A 25,499-nucleotide genomic window follows, 5' to 3' on the forward strand; every position below is an offset into this window, starting at 1 on the left:
TAATGCTAGATATCGACATTTGTTACTTTAGCTGAATATAGTGATGTTTTCAAAAGCCTACTCAGAGTCTCAGATAATAATGGGACCAGTCATCAAACATCACCTCTTTATATGCAAATTTAGTAAATGAAGATTTGTTTAACAAGGAAGATCCTAAATAAGCTTTTAATTAGTCTGCACAGATACCTTAGTTGATTTCTATATAGTAGATTGTGGGCAAGAACACAGGATCGCGACTGTGATTTACCCCTTTACAAGAACACAAGATGTGCCTTTGTGGACAAGGGCAAGCTTTACATTATAGAGAGAAAAATCCGGCATCCATCTGGGCTATTTTATGTGATTCTGATTTTATATTTACATCTCCATTAGCGTGGTCTCCAATTCCACCTTCCTGGAATGACTTCAGTAACTCCAATGAGGGAGTTCTCAGGTTCTCTATGAATTCTTTGCTTGGCAAGTTGAACTTTATCCTCCTTGGAGTTGAATCTAAAGTTTCACTCACCTGGTCATCATTAATGGAAGAAATGAACATTTGAAACTCTCATTTTTAGTCAATTAGAGGAAAAATTGCAAAGCAAAGAGAGAGAGAGAGAGATTTACACAGTGAAAATTACTGGGAGGAGGAAAGTTTTACTATGATCTAAAAGACAAGTAATGTTCTACCACATTCAACATGAATATTTATCTTTTATTTTATTTTTATTACTCATGTAGCCCAGCTTTGCCGGACTACATCCTGGATCCCATGAACCAACTCCCAAGGCCCATGAGGAGGTAAATCGAGCTTGCCCAACTTCAAAACCCAACACCAAACTGTATACTGCTGTGCACAAGGAATCCAACCCAACCCTAAAAAGGGGGTTAGAGTAAAGAGTAGGAGTAGATGTAATATTACTCTTTAGAAAATTCTTTAGATATTGTATAGTCAAATCACATGTATGGACCTCTTGCCCCCCAATTGAAGCCAAGAATGTGAGGCATACAACAGTCAGAACAACATTTTTATTCCAACAATATATCACAATTTGAAACTTTGTTAAGGATGTGCAAACTGCAATATATCACAATATATGGACCTTTTTTTTTTTTTGCTTTTCTATTTTTATGGGTGTTGTTGGGAGGGGGAGATCGAACTAAGCTCATCCTAAACTAATGTCTGTTTATTTATTGATTTTGAAATTCTTAATATCAGACAGAAAACAGCTAAACACTAGAATGCGGTTGTTTACGTTTTACAGTACCTTGTAATCATCTATCAAAACTCTTTCTGCATTACTGGCAATCTCAGAAATTTTGTGTGAATGAGTCATTTCCATTGCATTCATATCCTCAATGCATGGATCTACACATGTTTTGATCTTCTCACACTCTCCATGGTCCAGTTTCAACAAATCTGCAGTGAGTAATTTTATCAGAGGACACTAAATGTAGTCAGAAAAAAAAAATAGTAATCTAAAAATGGCAAATACATTCTGTAGAAGAAAGAAGATTCTTGTTAGCAAGATCAGTTTCCTCAAGTATGAATGAAACACAGGCAGAAACTCGAGCATGGACCTGTTCATTTCTTGCCATTTCACTCCTGAGGTAAAGAAAAAGGTAAGAATAAACTGATCTTAATAGAATTTTATGAGTTTCATTCCATAGTTAATAGCTTACTTAACAATGGAGTCAATGGAGTTGGTATTTCTAGTATGTTGGCAAATAAGAGATTCTTGAGCATTCCTCCATTGCTCTTCAACTGCATTTGAATTTTTAACACTGCATGTTTACCAAAAGAACTGCTAAATTCTTTCATGGTGGCAGCAATATCGGTGTTTGAAATATTAATCTAAAGATTTACCAGCATCTTAAGCTTTCTTCTAAGCCACCTTTCCAGGTTTCTAATATAGTGCTATCCTCTATACGATGAGCATGTGTTGCTTCAATGAAACTTGCCCATTCATCCTGAGTAGAACTAGTGCAATCTTGGATTTTTGAAAATTCCTGATTTAGATTGCTGGTTCTACTATTAGCAGACCTTTCAAGGGCATCGAGTTCTGTTTGAACCTAGTTAAACCAGAAAAGGAATAAGATTCCATACGAAAATACTTTATGGAGTAGAAGATATTGAAATCTTTTGAAAAGGGAGTGCATACAAGATGTTTCTTCCGGGAATTTGAACTTGCAAGGAGCAATGCCACTTGTTCTAATATATCCCTTTCTTCATTTGCAGCCATTTCCTATCATGGATCAGAAGAGAAAAGAAATTTAAAGAAAAAAGAAAAGAGAAAGAATTATGAGATAAGAGCTAAAGAATTTGAGGTAACTACCTCAAACTTCGTTCTGATGTCACAAATTTGCTGACTATTCTTTCTTTGTGATTCTTCCTCCATATGTGCCAAGTTGGAGGCAGACGTGTTTAAATTCTTGAAGAAACTCAAGAGAACTTCAGAAATTAAATTAGTGGCTTGGTATGTTCGTGATTGAATCTGTTAGTCATAAAAAGGCAAAAAAAAAAAAAAGAAAAAAAAAAAAAGAAAGAAAGCATGATGAGTTCCATTTTGAAATGCCAGAATATAGAATCTCGATTTTAATAAAGTTTCTTGCTCCATGCCACTGTACCAGTTGTTCCTGTTCTAGAAATGCCTTCATCTTTACTTCCAGACCATTAAGGTTGTGTTCTAGACCATTAAGTATTGAAACAATGTCTGAGGAAATCTTTCCAACAAGCTGCACTAAATACGGGATGAATGAAGTGGCAGGTTGGTGGAAAAACATAACAAATCTCACTTAAAACTGCTAAAAAACTCACATCCATAATTGAAGACGAATGCTTCGATACTTCTGATGTAAATTTTCCAAATGCCAGTTGACAATTTTTACAGTGTTCTTCTGCTATGTCAGCCAAATTTTGGACATCAAACATGTAAACTTCTTTTAGCTTCTGGAGCAGATTCTGAAAATCCTCAGTTGCCTACCCTTAGGTACAGATAAAGAATATGAGTTTCAATTGCTGAATGTTATTAAAACAACATAATTACAGGTTCTTTAACTAACCTTGGACTTTTCAGATAAAAATAATTTTGTGTTTTCTTGTACAGCTTTCAGTTGCTGTGCCTCTTGTGATACAGAAGCTGCTACATCTGTCTTTAAAAGTTCAAGCTGTTGTGCCAATTGATTCTGGAAGTTCTGGAGAAGAACTCGGTTTCTTTGCTCTCTAAGATTATTATTTTCTGTTGAGATGAAGTAAAAATTTAATAGAAACAATTGACATATAATTGGATGAAACTGCCAAATCTCAAGCTTTGAAACAAGAACACGAACCTATTTCCGAACATAATCTGGATACCTCTGATTCTGCATTCTCTAGCTCAGCTCGAAGCTCAATTGCTTTTTCAGTAAGTGCCTTCTCTAAATACAATGTTGAGAATCAAATTCAAAGATCTTCAGTTTAAACTACTCTTGTAAGAAAAAAGCAATTTACAGACACAATACTATACATACCAGATGTGATGAGATTAAATACCAAATACTGCTTCTGTCTAATGGTTTCTTTTGCTTGACTGTATTGAGCTTCTACTTCTGATAAGGATTGTTCAGTTTTCTTGAGTTCTGTCTGCCATTAGAAGCAAAAAATATGAGACCTTTTTCTCTTGGCTTCGGCCATTAGGGGAAATACCCCTTCGTAATTGCTCTTTTACCTTGGCCATTGCGAGTTTTTCACCTAAATCTGCTGTCAACTTTTGCTGGTTACTATATAAATCTTCAAGTTCTACAATTTTCTGTTTCAAATATTTCAGTTATTAACCAGGGCAGGAGACTGAGAAAAAGGTAAACTATACTTGGGCGATATTTACCTTGTTTTTTAGCTCAAGATCAAGTTCCATGAGTCTCAGTTTTTCAGCCATTGCCTACAAAAAGGAAGATAAAAGACTTCTTACCCTTTATGTTGATATGAGGGGAAATTTGTTTATCAATAGCTGGAATTAGCACCTTCTGAGCAGCCTCATCAGACTGGTATCGATCTCGGGGTATGTAAATTCCATTCTTCTCCCTTGTTGCTTGTAATTCTAAGAATTTATGAAGAAAAACATGAATACCATGATCTATATAATGAAACTTCTAGATGCATAAAAAAGTCTGATCACAAGGCTGAATGCATATAAACCTTGCTTTAGGCGATCCATCTCAACGCATAGATCTTTGATGAATGCAGATTTTACAATTTTCTGGTTAACCTGAAAATGGAACCAAACCATGAAGTCTTCAAGGAGACAACAGAAAGAAGAAGAAGAATCTCAGTTAACACATTGCTTTACAAACCTCTGGTCTGTTCTTAATGATTTTAGCGCGAAATGCATAGTCAAGAGTACTGAGAGTCTCATCCAAGCATTGAAGAGATGGAGAAACTGTGGCAATTATGCAGGTCTTTGTCTTTCCTCCCAATGAGTCCTTTAATAGCCTCGTCAATTTGCTATCCCTAAACTCCCACATATATCTTTTTTCTAAGCATACATTTTCAAAAGTTCCTTCAAAGTTAGCTTTATATTTACCTGTAGGGAACATGCCCAGAGTGATCAGCCAATGCATTGATGACTCGACCTAGTGTAAGTAAACTCTTGTTTATCTCACCAGCTTCCCTCGCTCTTCCCTGCAGAAGGGAAGATCTTGATTTTGAATGATGATGGCCTAGATTTGTAACATAAACACATAAATGAACAATGCAGTACCTCTTTGGCACCGGAGCGCAGAATGTTCTCTGATCCAGCAAGATCAACTAGGTTCAGTTTCCCACATTTGATCAGCTCCACCCCCTCTGATACACATTCCTTGATTTGCACCGTGATGGAGAATATGGAATGAGAGCGGTTGCTTTGTTTGTTTAGCAGAGTCTCTGCAGTATGCTTTTTCGAAGAACCCCTCTCGAGAATTCTGTATATTTCATCTGCACTCGACACTATCTCCTCTTGCAGGCCTCTGATGAAGACAGCACTCTTGCCATCTTCCATCAGTTTTACTGCCTTAAGCTGCTTCTCATCTGAGAATGATCTCGAATCCTCTTCTGGGGAGAGCAGATCTGTTATTTCCTCATTGTAAAGCTCTATGAATGTCACCTTCATCATATACTCAGCTTTTTCAGACTCCAAACTGTTGAAAATCTGCTCTACAGCTCTTGGAATCACCCCAGCATTCTTGTGAAATTCCCCATTCTGTCATCATTAAGAATGAAGAAAAAGGGACCAAAACTATTCTAAGCCACACAGAGCAACAATACTACGAAATAAAGAGAAAAACTGTGGATTTTTATAGTTATGACCTTCTCCTTCCCTCCTTCCCCTTCCATTGTATATGTTTTCCCAGTTCCGGTTTGGCCATACGCGAAGACAGTGCAGCTATATCCTTCAAGAGCATCATCGACAAGAGGCGCTACAGCTTGGTTGTACAAGTCCTTTTGTTGAGTTGATGGACCAAATACCTAAAATCACAGTGAAGATGCAAATACATATTTCCATTCTTGGCAAACAGAATGTGACAACTGACAAAGCATCACCAAAATACCAAACCTTATCAAAGACAAAAGTACGATTCGTCTGTTTAGCATTCATGTTTAGGATTGCAGACACCTCTTGTTTCTCCTCATCACATGATATCACTAGTGGAGCCTTTGCCCTCACCTCATCCTCACTTGGTGGTCTGAAACATAAAAACCAGATGACTTCATCTGAGCTGGTAGTAAAAAAAGGGCAGATTTTTCTTGACAGAAAGCATTCAAAATTTCAAGAAAATGTTAGAAACATGTACCATTTGACCTGGAGAATACACAGAAACAACAGTCTCAGCTAAAAGCACACCATACACACAAAAAAGGGATTTCCCTATACAAACTTGTAACCACAAGGTCATGAGTTCGAATTCGAGCCTTATTGTTTGAATTGATCAGCTATAAGCAACCTAGGCTGGTTTACCTCCTTGTGGTCCTTTGCTGGCTAGGCTCACAAGGCAGGGTTTACCCAGTGCACACCCTTGGGTAGTGGACGGGTTTCCCTCATCACCCCAAAAAAAAGGATTTTCTTCACAGACAGCATTAAGATTTCAAGAAAAAGTCAAAGAAGATGCATCAGTTCCCTACCTGCAACGCAACACCACTTTCACATTCACTGGTCTATCATCGCTTAACCGCGAATCTCTGGAAGGCTTTTCACCTGACCACAGTGTTGATCCTGTAGGGGACATCCATGGAAGACTCACACTCCCTCTCCTCAACCTCGAACTATCCATCAATGGCTGTTTCTCCCTCTCTGCACTCATGGAAAGAATAGGGGAAAAACAAGAGAAGCTGCAGAAACTGAAACCAGTTCACTAGCTCAGGCAATTCTGCAAACGCCTCTAGTGCATAGTAACTAAACACCAAACACTGAAACCAAAAAGGAAATGGAAAACTAAAGAATATGCATCCACTGTTTTTCTTTTTGACTTATTTGATCACAACAGGTGTTTTTTTGAATAATATATATGCGAAAGATTGAAACATACTGCACACAAAATCGCCGGCCAAGTCGGCTTTTTTGGAAATATTACGGCCAAGTCGGCTTTTTTGGAAATATTACGGCCAAGTCGGCTTTTTTTGGAAATTTTAGAAATATTAATATAATACTTGTCAAACACAGGAGATGATGATGAAACCTTCATGGGGGAAAAGACAGAGTTTCCATTGTGATGATATATTGATATCAACAAACAAATGGAGAAAAGTAAAGAAAATCCATGGCTGTTACAAGCCTTCATATGCTTAACAGCTAACGTAATTTTCCTTTGAGCGTTTAACTGCTTTTTCTTTAGTCATGAACCGTTAAGAAAATACTTACTTAATTGATGATCCCATTGACCAAGGACCGCGAATTAATCTCATTTTTCAATCTAATTCTAATCTAAGATAATAAGTGTTGAAAATTAAGAAAAAAATTGTTATGTCATTTCTATAATTACGGTGCTTTTTTGGAAATGTTGACTAAGGACCGCAAATGTTGTATTATTAAGCGTTTTTAAATGCATCGTCATAATTATAGAATTCTCATTACTCTTTTTTCATTTTTTCTTAATTTTTTAATCATTGATCATCTTATGTTAATGGATAATATTAGTTCGCATGTTTTCACTACAATTATTATATCGTGGACTCGAATCCATCATGCGCATTATAAACCATAATATATACCTTTAGTTAACAAATTATGTACCTTTAACTTATTTATATGTCTATAATTTGTTAACTAAAGTTACATAATATTAACTGCAAATACATAATCTCATTGTCTACCTTTGTACATTATAGATATATATAGTTGATGTGGATAAAATAACGGTGTATTGATACGTAAAGGTTACAGTAGAGTTACAAACAGGCCGATCGTATGTGATGACCGGGATCCTCTCTAATCTAGTCAGTAGCCTAATCCAAAAGTCCTCTACTCAGGCATTTAATGCAGTATTTATAAGGGACATGGGGAACAGCACCCGGTCCTCCGGCATGTCGGACACGTGGTGAGCATGCACCGGGCCTCGCAGGGGCAGGCATGCGACCGTACACGTGGCGCATTCCTACTGCCAACGGCAGGCCCCACCTTAACCGGCCATCCCTCCCGGTCACCGATCAGACGCCCCGCAAGGCCTTCGAGGTTCTCCGTGCCAAGGGGGCGATCGGTCAAACGGGCAGGAGTCGTGACTGGGCAAATAGACCTGGCTGGCCGGGCGATCCGTATGACCGGTGTATATTCCCCATCATATAGTCCCCCCCAGTTCGGAGCCCGACGACACCCGGCGGAGGGGTGCGGGCTGACTCTTCGCTCCACCGGTTTGCCTTGGTCGGATGGATCACACTGGGTAGGTAGAGGTAGGGACGCGCGTAGGATGTAGCCCGCTACGTGTCGCCTGTACACAGGTCTCGAGATCCGGGTCTGGCGCATTCCCGGAGCTTCCTTTTCCCGCCTTTTTTCGTTCCTATAAAAAGGGGCTTAGGGGCCCATTATAAACTTTTCGCTTCTTCAGCGGACTCCAGAGCTTCCCGGTTGTCTCAACTTTCACGCCAAGAACTTCAAGCGGGTGCCATCTGCAGACCCTTCAAACGCTGAGTTCTTCCTTCCTTTCTTTTACATTGAAGTACAGCTACTCCCCCACTTAGACATAGGCTACGACCTGAACCGGGCGCCCGTACTGAAACGCCACCCCCCTCATTTTCTCTTTAAGGGAGAGGATGTCTAGCTCGGATAGCCAGAATATATCCGGTCGGGACTACGCGGCCGGGGACGAGTCCGGTACGGCGACCAGCTCTTCGCGGGACACCACCAGCACGGGCGAGTTCATAGACCGCTACACCGCGCCCCGTTCTCCGCACGCAACTGTCGGCTAGGACCACCTGAGAGGGTTCGAGGAGCGGAGCGGTTTCATAGCGGAGCGTCCCGATGGCGACGGCGACGGGGTGAATCTAGCGAGGTTTAAGTATTGAGCCCTCCGAAGGTCGGGTCGTCTCGCCGGGGAAAGTCGCCCCGGGTGATCTTCAGCGATGCCTCGGGTTCGGGGAAATCTCCACGAACGATCTTCGGGGCCCTACGTCCCAATCTATCCCCCTCTTCTCGTGACCGGCTTGCCGAAAATCTCAGGGACCCGGCTCCACCACCTCCTTCCGCTCCGGTCGCTTCCGCTTCGGGGCGGAAACTGATTTTCTTAAACAGCAAGGTCGTCAGGCGTTAGATGAGTACCCTCAGCCGGGCTGAGGCGAAGGAAATCACTTCTCTCCTCGGCGGGAAAGTTGCCTTTAATACCGACAGGGCACTCGGGAACGTCGTCGATCGGACCACGGGGCAATGGCTTGGGCTTCATTTCGACTCCCTGAGGGCCCCGCTAACCTTCCCGTTCAGCCCATTTCTGCTCACGTTCTTAGAGCACTACGGGGTTCTCCCCGGGCAAATCACCCCGAACGCCCATCGTATCATTGCGTGCTTCCCACAAGTCTGCGCTCGGCACGGCCTCGACTGTACGTTGGAGCTGTTTGATTTCACATACTCCGTTCGGGCGTTGGCACCCCGGTATGGCTCCGGATTCCTACAGGCTCAATCACACGGCCATCTGTGCAAGATACTCCATATCCCGAACAACAACCGCGGGTGGAAAAAGAGGCTGTTCTCCATCAAGTATACCTGGGATCTGCCGGTTCCCCGGGAGTGGGCCAGCCACTACATAGAGCAGGTTACCCCGGACGAAACCCCCGAGCTCGTTGACGCCGTGACTAAGATCTCGTCCGAGTTCTACGATTACCACACCTACAAGACTCCCGAGGCCTTTGAGGCGGCCCGCTTCGAGCCCCCCCGGTACGACCTTACGGAAAAGTACGAGCCTCGGCGAATAGAGATCACCATTGCCCCGCCGCCTCCTCCCCCTTCAGATGGGCCCGGAGGTTTTGCATCTAGCCGCTAACACTTCTAACGCCCGGTCAGGGTCGACCGATCGACTAACCTTGTTCGCTTTCTTTTGCAGGCATGGGTTTTGACAAGGCTTTCATTGCCGCTCCGGCTTCCTCCACCGGGCCCCGGCCCAAGATTGCGCTCGGAGGCAAGAAGGGCGTTGCCGTCGGTCCCGCTTCGGCGGACTCGGCGGTCCCGACCGGCCTTCCCCTCGGCGTTACCTCGGCTCACCCTGTCGATTCGGAGCCAGATTTGCAGGTCGTCCGTACCAACACCCGGAAGGGGAAAGAGAGAGAGACGGACGTCGACGTGGAGGAGGTCCCCCTACTAAAGCGGAGCAAACGGGCGAGCCCTTCCGCTGAGACCCGGTAATCAACGTCCTGCTAAGCGGGGAGCATCCCGAGGCCAAGCTCAACTGGCTGATTGATATCATCCTGGCCGGAGATGACGGAAAGGGGCAAACGCTGAACGAGATCGGGGAACGGGGAGCCGCCGACGTCGTGCAGGTAACCGCCCTGTTTCGCCCTTCACCCTTTACACTCACCGTTACAAGATAAACTCACTGTCTTTACCAACGCAGGTGACGCGCACTTTGGTGAACTTATTCCGTCGGGCGAAGGCGACGGAGGATGCCAAGGCCCTCCAGAAGCCTGCCGATCGCCACGAAAAGGAGGCCAAGGAAGCGCGCCGGAAGCTGCGAACTGCCACTGATCGGCTGGCCAAGGCGGAGACCCGGGCAACTGAGGCCCAGAAACAGCTGGATAACCCAGAAGAACTTGCAGCTCGGGTATGCCGCGACCGGGCTGAGGGCGAGGCTTTCTTCCGCCACTTTCTGAAGAACCCGATCGGCGAGGAATTGGCCTGGACCCTGGCCAAATGGGCTTTTAGCGCCGGCCAATGCCGGGCCCAGCGGGAGGATCGGGATGCTCTAGCCTCATCGCTCGACGACGATGATTTGGCCCTGGTCTTGGGGGTTCTGCCCGCAGAAGTGGGTTCGATCCCCACAGACGGCGCCAAATGATGTGGATAAAAAACGGTGTATTGATACGTAAAGGTTACAGTAGAGTTACAAACAGGCCGATCGTATGTGATGACCGGGATCCTCTCTAATCTAGTCAGTAGCCTAATCCAAAAGTCCTCTACTCAGGCATTTAATGCAGTATTTATAAGGGACATGGGGAACAGCACCCGGTCCTCCGGCATGTCGGACACGTGGTGAGCATGCACCGGGCCTCGCAGGGGCAGGCATGCGACCGTACACGTGGCGCGTTCCTACTGCCAACGGCAAGCCCCACCTTAACCGGCCATCCCTCCCGGTCACCGATCAAACGCCCGCAAGGCCTTCGAGGTTCTCCGTGCCAAGGGGGCGATCGGTCAAACGGGCAGGAGTCGTGACCGAGCAAATAGACCGGGCTGGCCGGGCGATCCGTATGACCGGTGTATATTTCCCATCAATAGTCATATGTAATAATGTTTTTGTGCTTTGCAAACGGTATACAAAAGTGTAAATTTCAGTGTCTCTTACCGAAAATGAAAATGATTGGGTTATTTTGGTCATATAGCATTTTTTAAAAAATGTTTTCTGTGGTTTGCCAGAGACATACAAAAGTGAACAACTTTTTGTACCTCTTACTAAAAATAAAAATGGCAGGTGTATGTTAATCATGTTTAAAAAATAAAATAAAAATTGTTTTTTTTTTTCAAAATTGCTCCTTTTTTTAATTATTATTATTATTATTATTATTATTATTAGGCATGATCAACCGAGGCAAAAGTCACCAAAATTAATATATATCATTCAGAGATGATAATAAATATGATATTAAATATTAAATTTAAATTCAATTATAACAATGAGCACTTCATTTAAACAATTAAACATAATGAACATTTAGCACAATTATGATAAATATTGAATACACACTTGACTAACTAGGTACTACTCTCAACATCATAATTAGCATTTTAGTAAAACTTTATCAAGATTACAATTTGGAATGCTTATTCCCAAAGTGGTAGCACTTGTGCTTGGAACATGATGGCGATGGCAATGGCAATGGATTGATGTTTCTTAAAGATAGGTTACAACATTTGACCTATTTAGTCTTTAGAAGTTTTCCTTCAAAAAAAAAAAAAAGTCTTTAGAAGTTTATTTATTTTTAATGAAAATTTAATTTTGGACCAACTCAAAATGTCTATTTAGTTGCTAGCTGGTAAATACTAAATAGTTTTTAATAAAACAATAAAGTTCTCACTGTGGAAGTTGTCTATTAAATTTCTTGATTTGACTCCCTTTATGATTCTTTGTGACTTTTCCGACTAAGTCACAAAACAGACTTCACGCAGAACACATATTTAGGTATTTGTTACTGATTTTTCCATAAATCAAATTATTTTACATATTAATACACTTAATAATTAATTTTATCAAATATTTCGTGCAAACCCTTAATACAAAATTTATTTATTTATGTTTGTAAATGCAATTTCTTATTTCTAAAATAGTTCAAATTTAACAATTATTTTATTTCAGTTCTGAATCGTAATCAAAACCGTCCATACTATTTTGATTCGATTGTATCATGTCCGATTAGGTACGAATCAAACCGTACTTATCCCTACATATCATCAATAATTTGTTGATGAAAAGAGTAAATGAAATCCTTATTTTTAAGTGTAAAAATGTTCATTTAACACTAAAAGTAAAAAAATTGCCACTTTAACATAACTAAGGAGCAAAAGTGAATACATGGATAACGCAGAAGAAAAAAGTGCTAAAAGAAAAAGAGCTGGGAAACGCTTTACAGATTTCGTTTTCCATGCAATAGATATAATGGGCGATTAATTGTCGCCTTTATACTCCGGTGATTGATGCGGACTAATACATGATTAGCGCGTGCTTGATTATCGCCTTGTGCTCCGCCGCCTCCACCGCTTGACGCCTCCGCGGAATAGTTGTAGACTTGTAGCTTCGTATGGTACAGGGAAATGAGCTCGTAGACTTTGAATGACACGGTCGATGAATGAAAATACACTACGACATATATGAACAGGAAAAGGCTAATACACGCCATTTCCGAACGCGTATGCTCTGCAAATCAATCGCCATTTTCTTGCGGAGTTGACAAGTTTCTGCAGCCCAGAAGACTCGCCAGACGGCCTAAACCACCAAGGTTTCTGGATATTATCAAAGCTTCAAAGCCAAATGTCACTGGTAAACGGGGGGCCCATCTTCGCCTCATTGAGGAATTTCTTCAAACGGGTATCGGTCAGCTGGATTGGCACCGCTCCGGTGAAGAAAATTCAATTGCATTGCTGTCTAGACTTCACAGACAAGGGTTGAGAACTGACCCAAGTGTTCTATCAAATGCTTTGAGTTCATGTGCGTCTGAAAGAGCTGTTAGTGTAGGAATTCAAATTCACTGCTTGGTAATGGTAAATGGGTTTCTGTCGAATGTCTATGTCGGGAGTTCTTTGATAACACTGTACGCGAAATGTGGCGGGGCGGGGGATGCGTACAAGCTGTTTGAAGAAATGCCTATGAAGAACGTGGTGTCGTGGACTGCTGTGATCCATGGGTTTTCACTAGAGTTTCAGGTGGATGAATGTTTGCAGTTGTACAGGGAAATGAGGAACTCTGCATTGATGCCCAATGAATTTACGTTCACAAGCTTGCTTAGTTCATGCACAGGTAGTGGGTGCTTTGGTCAAGCTAGGAGTGTACATTGCCAAACAATTTGTATGGGTTTGGATTCTCATTTGCATGTTGCAAATGCACTTATTGCAATGTACTGTAAAGGTGGGGAGATTGAGGATGCTCATTATGTATTTCAAAAAATGAATGGTAAAGATTTGGTTTCATGGAACACTATGATTGCAGGTTATGCACATCATGGGCTTGCATCAAAAGCTATTGAACTTTTTGAACAAATGAAGGATCAGAAGGTGAAACCTGATTCCATTACTTTTCTTGGGATTTTATCTGCTTGCCGTCATGCAGGATTAGTCAAACACGGTTGGTTTTATTTCGATACAATGGCTTGTTATGATGTGAAGCCAGAGCTAGACCATTTTTCATGCATTGTAGATCTTCTTGGACGAGCAGGGAGGGTAGAAGAGGCTCGTAATTTGATCAAGGAGATGCCCGTGAAACCTAATGGTATAATATGGGGTTCACTGCTGATGTCTAGTAGGCTTCATGGGAAAGTGGAGGTGGGGATAGAGGCTGCAGAAAATAGACTCATGCTTGAACCATGGTGCACTGCTACACACTTGCAGTTGGCAAATCTATATGCAAGCATTGGCTTGTGGGATCAGGCTGCAAGAGTACGAAAAGCGATGAAAAATAAGGGGCTTAAGAGTGACCCAGGGTACAGTTGGATTGAGATAAGGAATGAGGTTCATTATTTTAAAGTAGAAGACAGATCACTTGCCCAATTGAATGAGATTGTTCCTATTATGGACCTTTTGGCTGATCAAATGAGAGATATTGGTGAAGAAGAAATAGATTGCTCACTTTGAGCTGCAGTGCCTGACATAATGGTACACTATGACATAGATAAGGCTGCGATGGATTACTCATCAAAGAATTGCACTGGACATATTTGCTTAATGTTAAGAGTCCACATTGACAATATAAGATAGAATATATGGTTTTATAAAGTCATGAGTTAGACTAGCTAATTGATTGGTTTCAATCTTTTAGTGTGATTTGGCCCTTTTAGGATATAACATAGTATCAGAGCCAGACAAAACTCTGATGTACACGCAAGGAAAGTGAAAGCGAGTATTAATCTAACATCTCACCCAGAGCCTAAAATAGAAGGCCCTTAATGTGGTGCACTTTTTTTGAAGTTTGGAGATGATTAACTTGGATGTACACAGACTGGGCACCAACTCTAGTAAGTTACATCACAAATTAAAGGCATAGTAATAGCTACTGGATCAAGATATTTTATTTCCATACATTCTTCTAATTTATGGGGTACGGTTAGGATTATTTTGCTCCTCCCTGTCTTTGACTATGATGTTCATAGGTACATTCATGTGTTAGTTGGGGAGTTTATAGGTTTATGACTTATGATTGTCATAACAGAAACCTAATAGAAATAAAATTTAAGATTACAGTTGTTTGTTTTCTTATTTTATGTTTTCTGGATTTCCCAACAACTATCTTGATAAGGTCAGCTTGGAGTTAAAATAATCAGGTCACAATGTCACATAGATTTTTCTGTTACAGTAAGTGGGCTTTCTATAAATTTTGATGATCAAAGGAACATCAATTGATGCTTGATTGCTTGAAATGATATGATTAGCAGTATTCTTCTTGTTAGAGAACATGGATTTCCACTGTTATAAGGAGACATAACAAAATCTGTTGTCACTAAAAGAGAAGAATCCCAGACAGTTTATAACCAAAAATGGAAGAAACCTGCTAATACCAGGTCCTTAACTCTCAAAACCTAGATCCCTAAAGCAAGGAGACATCAAGAACATGATTCCAGCTCATTGATTTCTTTATTATATTTCTTTTTTTTTTTTTTTTTTGAAAGAAATTTATTATATTTCTTGAAAGTGAAATTTCATGAACTGCCAATTGCATGTTAAATAATATCCAAGGTGGAAAACTGCAGATAAAATCAAATTCAAGTTTCATTCCAGTCTTTGGTGATTTTTACATGAATGTTATTTAACTTGTTATATTGGCTATTGTTTTCAAATGAGGCGCAGTGGTAGACTGGTAGGTGGTTTCTCACTTTCTGGTACTGTACTGTGAGTTGTTGCAGTCCAGAATGCAAAGAGCATGAAGCCCTAGACAAAATTGGAAATAGTCAATGGAGATTGGTTGAGTTCACCCAAAAAGCCAGGTTAGATTTCTACTACCAGCAATCTCCTAGTAAATACATTGTGCATCTGTGGCAACCCGAACTAAGTTGGTCAGGTTGTTAGCCTGGTAATCATAAGATTTCAAGTTCGACTTTCACTGGGAGCGACCTGTTTGTTTTCTTGGTTATGGGGAACTTAGGCTAGTTTTACCTCAGCTCCTTGTGGTCCTTTGTTGATCAGAGTCACAAGGCAGGATTTACCTAATGTACGCCATCAGGTAGCAGTTGCAGATTTTCCTCGTCACCCAAATACATTGTACATCTTCTTTAAAACTTACCACACCGGTGTACCATCCTTATTTTATACTGAAGTAGCATTTCTTCAACAAATCTCGAAGGGGTAGCCGAGGTGGGTAGAGTATGATTCTCGCACTTAAAGATTCTTGTCATATATGCTAGTGTAATTTATTTCTCTTGTGTGGTTTGCAAGATATTATTACAACAATGAATTTTACCCAATGCACACCCTCGGGTAATGGTTACGAGTTTTATTAGTCAATCAAAAAAAAAAAAAAAAAAAAAAAAAAAGAATTGAGAAGGAAGAATGGTAAGGTCCCAGTAGCTGAACATCCAATACCTAATGTGGCTTATAGTCCAAATGATGAAAGCATATGGTTGAAGAATAACTGAAGATTCCCATCCAGCCAGCCAACACAGACTGCAATTGGGAAATGGATTTCGTGAGGAGATGGAAGGCGTGTGCAGTAGAAATTAGGAATTTGTTGGCCACCACTCACCATATCACAACCATTTGGAAATTTGAATTGACATTTCCCATCATTATATTATATTAATTAACCTTCCTAATTACATCATTACCATGTTAAATTACTTTCTATATTATGCACCAAATTCTAAGCTTACGCTAACCATCTCGTCTTAGGTTGTAGCTCTTCTTAGGCTACTTGAAAAGTCTACTTATGTTACTTATGTGTAAGTAACATAATTAAGTAAATCAAAGAAAAGTCTAGTTATGTGTAATAAGTTGCGTTTAGGGTGATTAGACTCGTGATAGAAAGGGAAATATTAATTATATTTTTTAAAAATATATTTGGTTATTACGTGATATGTATTGATTGGACGAAAGAAAAAGAAGAAAAAGAATAGAGGGTGAAAAGGTGTGTCTCTCTTTCGAACGATTAATTAACACATTAAAATGTAAAGAGTAAAATAATTTTTAAAGAAATTGAGATATTGTTGTGTGCACTACATCATTAGACTCCAGCATAAAAAATAATGTTGATAGGAGTGATAAAGGGCAACCCAGTTTAGCTGTGACGCGAAATATTTTGTGTTGGAGTTGCTTCATGCCTGCCTGGGACTGAAGTTAAAGGCAATATAACATGACCTTAAGTTGTGTTATGATAGAAATGTTGTAGAGTCGAATTAAAGAGGATTTGTAGGTTAGTATTTAGAAGATTGAAGAGGAAATCAAGAGAATGCATCTTCATACGAGTATTTTAGGTGATGAGGGAAACCCGTAGCTATTATTCGATGATATGCACAAGGGAAACGTAACCCATATATACGAGTATTTTGAGTGTCTATCCAAGAGTTAATTGAACAAGATTGTGATTGTATGGTAACACATATCTATATAATAAATCTATACTAAAAGTCAATACTTATACTACTGTTTGATAACTTTTCACAATCACCTCGACTACTACTACGATCTCCATATATTTCAAACTCTATCTTAAAGCGGCCAAATCTTTACTTTTCACTAACCTTATGAGATTTGTTAAACCATAACAATACAGGTTTTCCTTTTCTTTCCTTACATCAAAATAAATAAACCATTTAATATAATCAAGATTGGACGTGCATAATCCAAGGGTGACCACTTCCCATAAATGATACGGAGTAGTATTGATTACTAGCATTTCTCAAAATGCCTTTCACTTCCATATTTGGCTAAAGCCATCAAAAGATGGAATACAAGAGCGATGAATACCCAATGGAGTTATTCAAGTGGCAAATAGTAAACTCTTTTTTGGGGAAGTATTTTGAAATAATTCGGGTTCAATTTCATAAGTAACAATTTTTCTTGAACCAACTCTTGTATCTTTTGGAGGGATGAATACAATATAATTTTATGTTATTTTTTATTATTTTATTTTATTTTTAATACGTCTTGAATGATTAGAGTAATGTTACACATGTTTTCAAAAAAAAAAAAAAAAAAAAAAAAAAAAGAGTAATGTTGCACATACTGACATACGCTCAATTTTTACCATATTTTTTTTATTCATTTCTTACGTGACAATATGACATGTTTTGATTCATTCAAAAAAAAAAAAAAAAAATTAGACCATAATTTTTACCCTTTTTTTCTATTAATAAAATAATAACACATAACGCAAGTTTTACTCTATATATAATATATCAATTCTTCTTAGAGATATGTGTCAAAAGAGTGAAAGACAAGCGTACTTATACTATACGAACATTTTATTATTAATTATTGGCACATGGACTTTAGGTGAGGCAGCCAATTATTTCGTTTTTTTTTTTTTTTTTTTTTTTTTTTTTTTTTTTTTTTTTTGGAAAGGAAATACGATGAAAAATGTACGTAAATAGGTAATACTACTTGGAAAAGCAATCAACTTGGTAAATTGAATAAGAAGAACATGGCTTAGCCCCAAAAAGGATGATCCGGCGGGTGAATCATGACTCACATACCTAAAAATCAAAAAATCTATTGTTGTCAATATTTTTTAATCAAATTCATCGCATAAAGTATTTCTAGTGTGGTTTACCTCATAGGAGTGGGACATGACTTATTAGTTAACCAAAAAAAAAAAATTATATTCACTTTTTAAATTTAATAATTTCATATTAAAAGTTTTAATTTTTATGCAATTATATCTAATTTTATTATCGAAATTGCGATGATTCCACCGATAGTCAATTAGGAAGTATTATTAAACATATTGTTAATTAATAGACAAGTTAACTATTCTTTGCATCCCTACTTTATGTGTCAGGTTCGGTTAAGGTTTCAGTCAAATACTATTAGACATTAAAAATTAAAATTTAAAATTATAAGAAAATATTAAAGATGGAATCATAGAATTAATTTAACCAATAAATACTAAACATAACACTTAAAATGGAACAAGAAAACAATTATTTTGGGTTGGATAATAACATTTGATAATGTTATTTTGTCTCACATGGGAGATGACATGTGCCGGAGGTAAACTGGCCAATTCGCTAAGTGGGTCGTGGGTGCAATAGCAACACCTCTCGGTATAGTACATGGATACTTATGTAGTTATGTAAATGTACCGGTTACATATAAATATGATATTTGTAACACTAAACGTAATATCATAATAATTATTAAAATAATTGCTTTGCTCTCTTGAACACATTGCCGACCCGTGTAAACCATGTATTCTTCTTCATATTATGTTTGTTATTGATTTCTTGATCTCATTTTCTCAACGGATAAAATTACACAAAAATATAAATTTGGTATGAAATAACTAAAATTTAAAAATGTTTATATAGTTCTAATTAACCAAAGGAGAAAAAAATACAAAAAAAAGAAGGATATAACACACTTTGAAAAGCATGCATTCAACTTAATTAAGTGAAAAGTAGAATAACATTGAGTGCAAGAAACTTAATTTTACCTAAAATAAAATAACATTATATATATGTGAATAAAATAATATGTTTAAAAAAAAATATTTTGCATTTGTTTTTTTGATAAAAAGCCATTCAATATTTTGCATTGTATTTGTTAATACTTAAGTAACTCAACGTAAGTAGTCATGATCCAGAAAAATCTCGTGTTAAAAAAATAAATTATTTTGCATTTGTTAATACTTAACTTAAAGTAAGTAGTCAAGAACCATTTTCACAATAGCTGAAAACCACATTCTGAATTTTATAAACAAAACCATTTTCACAAGAAAAATGGTAGAAGTGTGATGGTTGTTTCCTTCTTTTCTTTGCTGGCCTAGCTAGCCTGGTGCTCACCTAAATTTCCACTTCAAATCATATCTAAATATTATATAATTTGAAAAAGATTACTATATTAATTTACCCGATATTAATAGTATCAAGTACAATTATATATATTATTATTATTATACGAGTACTATCATCAGTATTGTAACTAATAGTATCAATTCATCACAATAAAATATATTGTACATTGTTGTACCCGATATGATACTAGCTATCATACCATAAAAAAAATGATATAATTTAATATATTATTGTTAAAGTGTGAATTAATACCAGTGTTAATTAATGTCCTTGCTAATGGCTCGTAGCTCTCTAACATTATCATTAACCACACCATGTCTCCATACAAAAATTTTAACCCAAATTTATTTTAGCGCATGTGCTACCCTTAATTACAATAGACTAATCCATTTGCTATTGGTTTCTCAACGGTACAATATATGTTTAGTCCCATACAAAATTCACTACATCGATCTCCGATGTATTCTATATATATCTCGTGACACTATATATATATATATATATATATATATATATATATATATATATATATATATATATATATATATGATGGGATAAGGACCCCGGCTCAAGAAATAGGGGCCCAAAGGAAATAGTTCAAGACAGGGGAGGTGGGCCAGCCTCTGAGAAGCCCCAAAAGCAATTGGGCCGAGTCCTGGAGTCGGCCCAAGCCCAGGCACGGGGCCGGGGCCGGAGCTGCTAAATAGAAGCCCAGTAGGAATTCAGGCCGAGACGAGGAGTCGACCGAGGCCCAGGACCCGGAGAAGATTCGGATCAAGGAGCCGTTGAGGGCATTGAAGAGGCTCGTTTAAAAGGGAGCCGTTAGGGCATTAAGAGCAGGACCCGGTCAGGCTGTTACAGACCGGGAAGAGCCGTTGGCCGACCGAGTAACGGCGCCCAACGGCCCCATCTCTTGATTAGTCTTAAAGTCGGCCATTATGAGCCTTTAAGTCGGTACAAGGGAAGCCCCTATAAAAGGGCTCCTCCACCATTGTAATAAGGATCGGAAAAAAAAAAGAGAGAACCCGGAGAGGGAATACAGAGCATTTTTAGCATCACGTTTCACCGCAATTGGGCTTTCTATTGAAAGGTGTATCCTCCAGCTGAAAGGTTGTGTTGGACCTCCTTGGGCCCGAAAACCCTAAAACCATCACTGGCACCGTCTGTGGGGATCGAACAAAGAGTCGTGTGCCCTCTGAGTAAAGCGAGTCCGAGAGATCGTTGAAAAGAGCCCTAGCCGCGAGAAATCGAAAGGCTTTACCATGACAGGAAGCCAAGAGCAGTTGAGTCAACACGATAATGGGCTAAGAGCTGACCTAAGAGATCAGTTGAATCAAAGAAACGCCCGAAGCCGGGAAAACGACGCGACACCACCGCCGACTCCGCGGATAGATCCACAACCAGCCGTGGTTCAGCTCACCCCGGATCAGCTACAAGCGATTGGACGCGCTTTCGCCGAGGCGAGCCGGGGAGTACGGGAGCAATCCGCTACTCGGATACCGCAACGAGACCCTCAACCGTCGCGAAGGCTAGACAATCGACAATCCGTCCGCCGGGCTGAGAGCCAACCGGCCCAGTCCGTTCATTCTCGGTTGGGTCTGGGTGTGGAACGACGGTCGGCGAGAGAACGGCTGGGACGAAGAGAACCCCTTCGCGCCCCGTTAGAAACTCACGGTCGACAAAGCGCGCGTGAGCGTAACCGCGCAAGGAAAGCCCGGACGGTGGCTCGCCGCTTAGAGCAGCCCGCCCACGACCATGATCAACCTGTCGAGTCAGAGGTCGGCAAGAGCACGGAATCGACAGGAAACCGCACCCAAGAGAGGGTCGAGGTGGCAAATTTAGTCCAGGAAGTACAAAATCTAAAAGAACAGATGGAAGGGAAAGCCAAGGCCCCTGGCCGAACGCTGCTGACCGCGTTACCCTTCTCGGCCGAGATCATGGCCTTCAAGATACCGGGCGACTTCAAGTTCCCGGAGCAAGCCACGTTCGACGGGTCGGGCGACCCGCGAGAACACCTACTGAGCTACCAAGCTAAGATGCAAGTTTTAGGGGTACGGGACCCGGTCATGTGCCGCGCCTTCTTACCCACGCTAAAGGGGCCCGCGCAGAGGTGGCTCGTGGCGCAACCCCCAGGGACGATTCACAATTTCGAGGAGCTGGCAGATCGCTTCATGAGCCACTATGCCGCCAACATCAAGCCACAGAAGGACCTGACGCACTTAGGCGACATCCACCAGGACGAGGGCGAGTCCTTAAAAACCTATTTAGCCCGCTGGCAAAAGGAGATCCAGTCGATAGAGGAAGTGGAGGACCAAACGGCGCTCACTTTCTTCATCGAGTCTTTGCGGTCCGGCCAGTTGTACCGAGACCTAAGGGACAACCGCCCGGCGACGTATGCGGAAGCTATCCAGATGGCCAATAAGAGAGCCAACACGGAGCAGGCCATGAAGCATAAACGACAACGCGAGGTCGGCGGGTCCGCCAGCGGGAAAAGGACGCGGGCCGAGACGAAGGATAGGCGTCCGGGTATGGCCCGGCGACCCGAAGTTAGACGACCGTACGACCGCACCGTCGTCCGCGCCTATCGACCGGTTCCGGAGCGGCCGGCCCACGAAATACAAGCGGTCGCCCCGCCTCCGCCTCCGCCTCCGCCGATCGGCGACCGTGTAGCGAGTGAGGATGCTGGTAAGACTTCTAAGTACTGTCGTTATCATAAATCTTACACTCACAGCACGGAAGAATGCTTCTATCTAAAGAAGGTCATGGAGGGGATTATCCAGCAAGGGACCCCGCCCCCTAATCAATGGAGGCGAAGGTCGGCCAGTCGAGGAGATGAGGGACTTGCCGCCGACGCAGAGAACAGCCGAGGTAAGCAGCCGGCTTCCGAAGAGGACGAAGCCCAATGGCGCCAGAAGCCGGTTATCCACATGATAGTCGGTGGACCAGAGGGCGGCGATTCGACAAACACCCGAAAAGCCTGGGCTCGGCAACTGTATGTCGGGACGGTTTACGGCCGCGAAGAGAGCTCCAAAAAGGTATGCCGAGAGCCCATCGTGTTCACCGATAGGGACCTGCCAGCCGGCGAGACCCCGCATCGAGATGCGTTGGTCATCGCTATGGACATCAATGGCGTAGTCGTTCGCCGAATCCTGGTTGACACCGGGAGTAGCGTCAACGTGCTATACCTGGAAACCTTCACCAAAATGGGGCTAACCCGAGAGCAGCTGAATCCTGTCCAAACCCCTCTCGCCGGCTTCACCGGGGACTCGGTGGAGGCGGAAGGGTCGATCACCCTTCCCGTGGAGATTGGCAGTTACCCGGATGTACAGAAGTTAAGCATGAAGTTTATCGTGGTAAATCTGGCCTGCTCACATAACGCCATACTCGGCCGTCTGGGTTTGGAGGACCTCTGGGCCCTTATCTCAATCGAACACCTGTGCTTAAAGTTTCGCACGCCGAACGGAATAGGAACGGTACGTTGCGATCGCAAGGTCGCCCGCGACTGTTATTTACAAGCATGTAGAGGGATGGGCAAATGCGAGGTGCAGGTCCACGAGATTACCGAGAGGCCCCCTAAGAAAACGGTGATACCACGCCCTGAGCCGGCCGTCGAGCTAGAAGAAGTTGAGATTGACCCCGCACAGACTAGCAGGCGGGTGAGAATTGGGGTCGGCCTTCCTGAGAAACTAAAGGGGAAAATCGTGAGAGTACTCCAGGAACATCGATTGGTCTTCGCCTGGGGCCCGGAGGATATGCCTGGCGTCGATCGGTCGGTTATATCACACCGACTCGCCGTGGATCCGGAGCACCGACCGGTCATGCAGAAGAAACGATACATGGCCAACGACCGAAGGGAATTTGTGAAGAAGGAAGTTAGCACGCTACTAGCGGCCGGGCACGTCCGCGAAGTTAAATACTCGGAGTGGTTGGCGAATGTGGTCCTCGTACCCAAGCCCCCGGCGTGGCGAATGTGCGTGGATTACACCGATCTTAATAAGGCTTGCTCGAAAGACCCGTTTCCCCTGCCTCGGATCGACCAGTTAGTCGACGAAACGGCCGGGTCGGCACTACTGAGTTTCATGGACGCCTTCAGAGGGTACCACCAAATATTTATGCACCCGGCGGATGAGGAGAAGACCGCCTTTCTAACACCGGACGGAGTTTACTGTTACCGAGTCATGCCCTTCGGACTTAAGAATGCCGGGGCTACGTACACCCGAATGGTTGCCCGGCTGTTCCAACACCTGCTGGGGAAATCGATGGCCGCGTACGTCGACGATATGCTCGTCAAGAGCCAAGAGGAGGACAAGCACGCGGAGGACCTGGCCGACTGCTTCAAGGTAATGATGAAATACAACCTTCGGCTGAACCCCAAAAAGTGCGCGTTCGCCGTCCAAGGTGGCAAATTCTTGGGCTACATGGTCACCAAATGAGGCATCGAGCCTAATCCGGAGAAAGTACAGGCCATCATCGACATGCAGCCTCCTACCACCGTCAAGGACCTACAGCGATTGACTAGTTGGTTGGCCGCCCTTAGCCGCTTCCTGAGCAAAGCGGCAGATAAGACCGTGCCTTTCTTTGAAGCTATGAAGAAGAAGGAGGGATTCGCTTGGACTGCCGAATGCCAACAATCGTTCGAGGAGTTGAAACAGTACCTTTCAACGCCCCCAGTGCTGTCTACCCCCCAGGTGGGCGAGCCCTTATTCTTGTACCTCGCCGCCTCGGCCAAAGCAGTGAGTTCGGTCTTGGTCCGAGAGGAGGACCGAGTCCAGCATCCAGTCTATTACGTAAGTCGCTCGCTGAAGGCCGCAGAGACGCGGTACACCGCCCTGGAAAAGATTGTGTATGCATTGGTAGTCACCGTACGCAAGTTGGCACCTTACTTCCAAGCCATACCATCCGAGTTCTGACAGACCAGCCGCTCGGAAGCGTGCTAAGGAACCCCTTGTCCTCCGGCCGACTTGTAAAATGGGCCGTAGAGTTGACTCAATACGGGATTGAGTACCAACCCCGGCCTTCCATTAAAGGTCAAGCCTTGGCCGACTTCCTGGTCGAATGTACAGCAAGTGAGGAAGAGAAGGAACGCGCCCCGGAGAGCTGCCCAGGCGAGTGGTGGGAAATGCACGCGGATGGAGCATCGAATCGACAGCACTGTGGAGGTGGTGTCATGCTCATCACTCCGGAAGGATTCCGGCTATATTACGCTCTGAGATACTTGTTCTCGACATCAAATAACGAGGACGAGTATGAAGCCGTATTAAACGGCCTCCGACTCGCCAAGGCCCTGGGAGTCGAGCGACTGCGAATTAAGACTGACTCTAGACTGGTAGTCGGACAGATCTCGGGTACGTGTGAAACTAAGAATGCAAGGATGGTACTATACAAAGAGCGTGCAGTCGAGATGTTAAAGGAGTTCGGAGCTTACGAGATAGAGTACATACCCCGAGCGGACAACATCGAAGCCGACATATTGTCCAAAATTTCCCTGGAAGGGGTACCGGACCACCTGGTAAAAATTTGCCAGAAGGAGGAGCTAAATCGGCCGAGTGTTGAAGAGACACCATTGGAAGTCCAGCAAGTAAATATCGAGGAATGGGATCGGGAGAAAAACCCCGAGATGTTTTGGATGGAAGACATCCGGCGATTCAAGGAGATGGGCGAATTACCAAGTGACCAAGGAGTCGCCGCTAGAGTTCGGCGAAGAGCCCCTTCCTTCCAGATCATCGACGGACAGTTATATAAAAAGTCGTTCGGAGGACCCTTACTAAAGTGCCTGCTTAGACCTGAGGCCGAGAAAATAATGGACGAAGCTCATAGAGGCATTTGTGCCGCGCACCAGGGCGCCCACACGCTCGCCCGGAAGTTAGTCGTTCAAGGGTATTACTGGCCGACCATGATGCGAGACTGTATCGAATGGATGTCCAAGTGCGGCGTTTGCCAGGCATTCGCCAGGAAAGACACCCGGCCGGCCACCTTCTATACACCGGTCACCACCGCCATCCCCTTCGCCAAGTGGGGAATAGACTTGTTAGGACCATTGCCCGTCGCCCCGGGAGGCCTGAAGTTTTGCGTCGTGGCTATCGACTACTTCACCAAATGGGTCGAGGCAGAGCCATTGGCTACCATCACCGAGTACCAATGTCGACGTTTTCTGTGGAAAAAGGTGATT

At 42.5% G+C, this 25,499-nt stretch overlaps 2 protein-coding genes across 3 annotated transcripts; one reads left to right on the forward strand and one right to left on the reverse strand.

The window, feature by feature from the left end:
* Positions 1 to 92: 92 nt before the first annotated feature.
* On the reverse strand, positions 93 to 6,547 carry LOC109179947 (kinesin-like protein KIN-5D). Its single transcript, XM_019329428.1, has 22 exons — positions 6,113 to 6,547; positions 5,547 to 5,676; positions 5,300 to 5,458; positions 4,713 to 5,192; positions 4,536 to 4,633; positions 4,306 to 4,462; positions 4,151 to 4,220; positions 3,976 to 4,052; positions 3,840 to 3,893; positions 3,684 to 3,764; positions 3,487 to 3,598; positions 3,307 to 3,393; positions 3,040 to 3,215; positions 2,795 to 2,956; positions 2,605 to 2,712; positions 2,313 to 2,471; positions 2,139 to 2,222; positions 1,844 to 2,049; positions 1,660 to 1,761; positions 1,473 to 1,582; positions 1,245 to 1,396; positions 93 to 505 (listed from the first exon to the last, which is right to left on the reverse strand). Exons 1-22 carry the CDS (start codon positions 6,289 to 6,291, stop codon positions 299 to 301), a joined length of 3,150 nt encoding a protein of 1,049 aa, XP_019184973.1. The 5' UTR covers positions 6,292 to 6,547; the 3' UTR covers positions 93 to 298.
* Positions 6,548 to 12,161: 5,614 nt separating this feature from the next.
* On the forward strand, positions 12,162 to 16,135 carry LOC109179959 (pentatricopeptide repeat-containing protein At2g37320). 2 transcript variants are annotated; one of them, XM_019329442.1, is made up of 3 exons: positions 12,162 to 14,341; positions 15,171 to 15,307; positions 15,756 to 16,135. In XM_019329442.1, the coding sequence occupies exon 1, from the start codon at positions 12,486 to 12,488 to the stop codon at positions 13,959 to 13,961; it is 1,476 nt and encodes a 491-aa protein (XP_019184987.1). In that variant the 5' UTR covers positions 12,162 to 12,485; the 3' UTR covers positions 13,962 to 14,341; positions 15,171 to 15,307; positions 15,756 to 16,135. The 2 variants fall into 2 exon arrangements, with proteins under 2 accessions (XP_019184987.1, XP_019184981.1); XM_019329436.1 differs by lacking the exon at positions 15,756 to 16,135 and having other exon boundaries at positions 15,171 to 15,700.
* Positions 16,136 to 25,499: the final 9,364 nt, after the last annotated feature.

This window comes from Ipomoea nil, unplaced genomic scaffold (genome assembly GCF_001879475.1).
Source record: "Ipomoea nil cultivar Tokyo-kokei standard unplaced genomic scaffold, Asagao_1.1 scaffold0188, whole genome shotgun sequence".
Lineage (NCBI taxonomy): Eukaryota > Viridiplantae > Streptophyta > Magnoliopsida > Solanales > Convolvulaceae > Ipomoea > Ipomoea nil.

What these genes read in the sequence shown, in the direction of transcription:
- LOC109179947 (XM_019329428.1), bottom strand. Translation starts at nt 6,291, where the DNA reads ATGAGTGCAGAGAGGGAGAAACAGCCATTGATGGATAGTTCGAGGTTG. An exon ending in GGGAAGGAGGGAAGGAGAAG is followed by an intron (nt 5,193 to 5,299) that starts GTCATAACTATA and finishes TAATGATGACAG; the next exon opens with AATGGGGAATTTCACAAGAA. An exon ending in AAAAACTCGCAATGGCCAAG is followed by an intron (nt 3,599 to 3,683) that starts GTAAAAGAGCAA and finishes TTCTAATGGCAG; the next exon opens with ACAGAACTCAAGAAAACTGA.
- LOC109179959 (XM_019329442.1), top strand. Translation starts at nt 12,486, where the DNA reads ATGAACAGGAAAAGGCTAATACACGCCATTTCCGAACGCGTATGCTCT.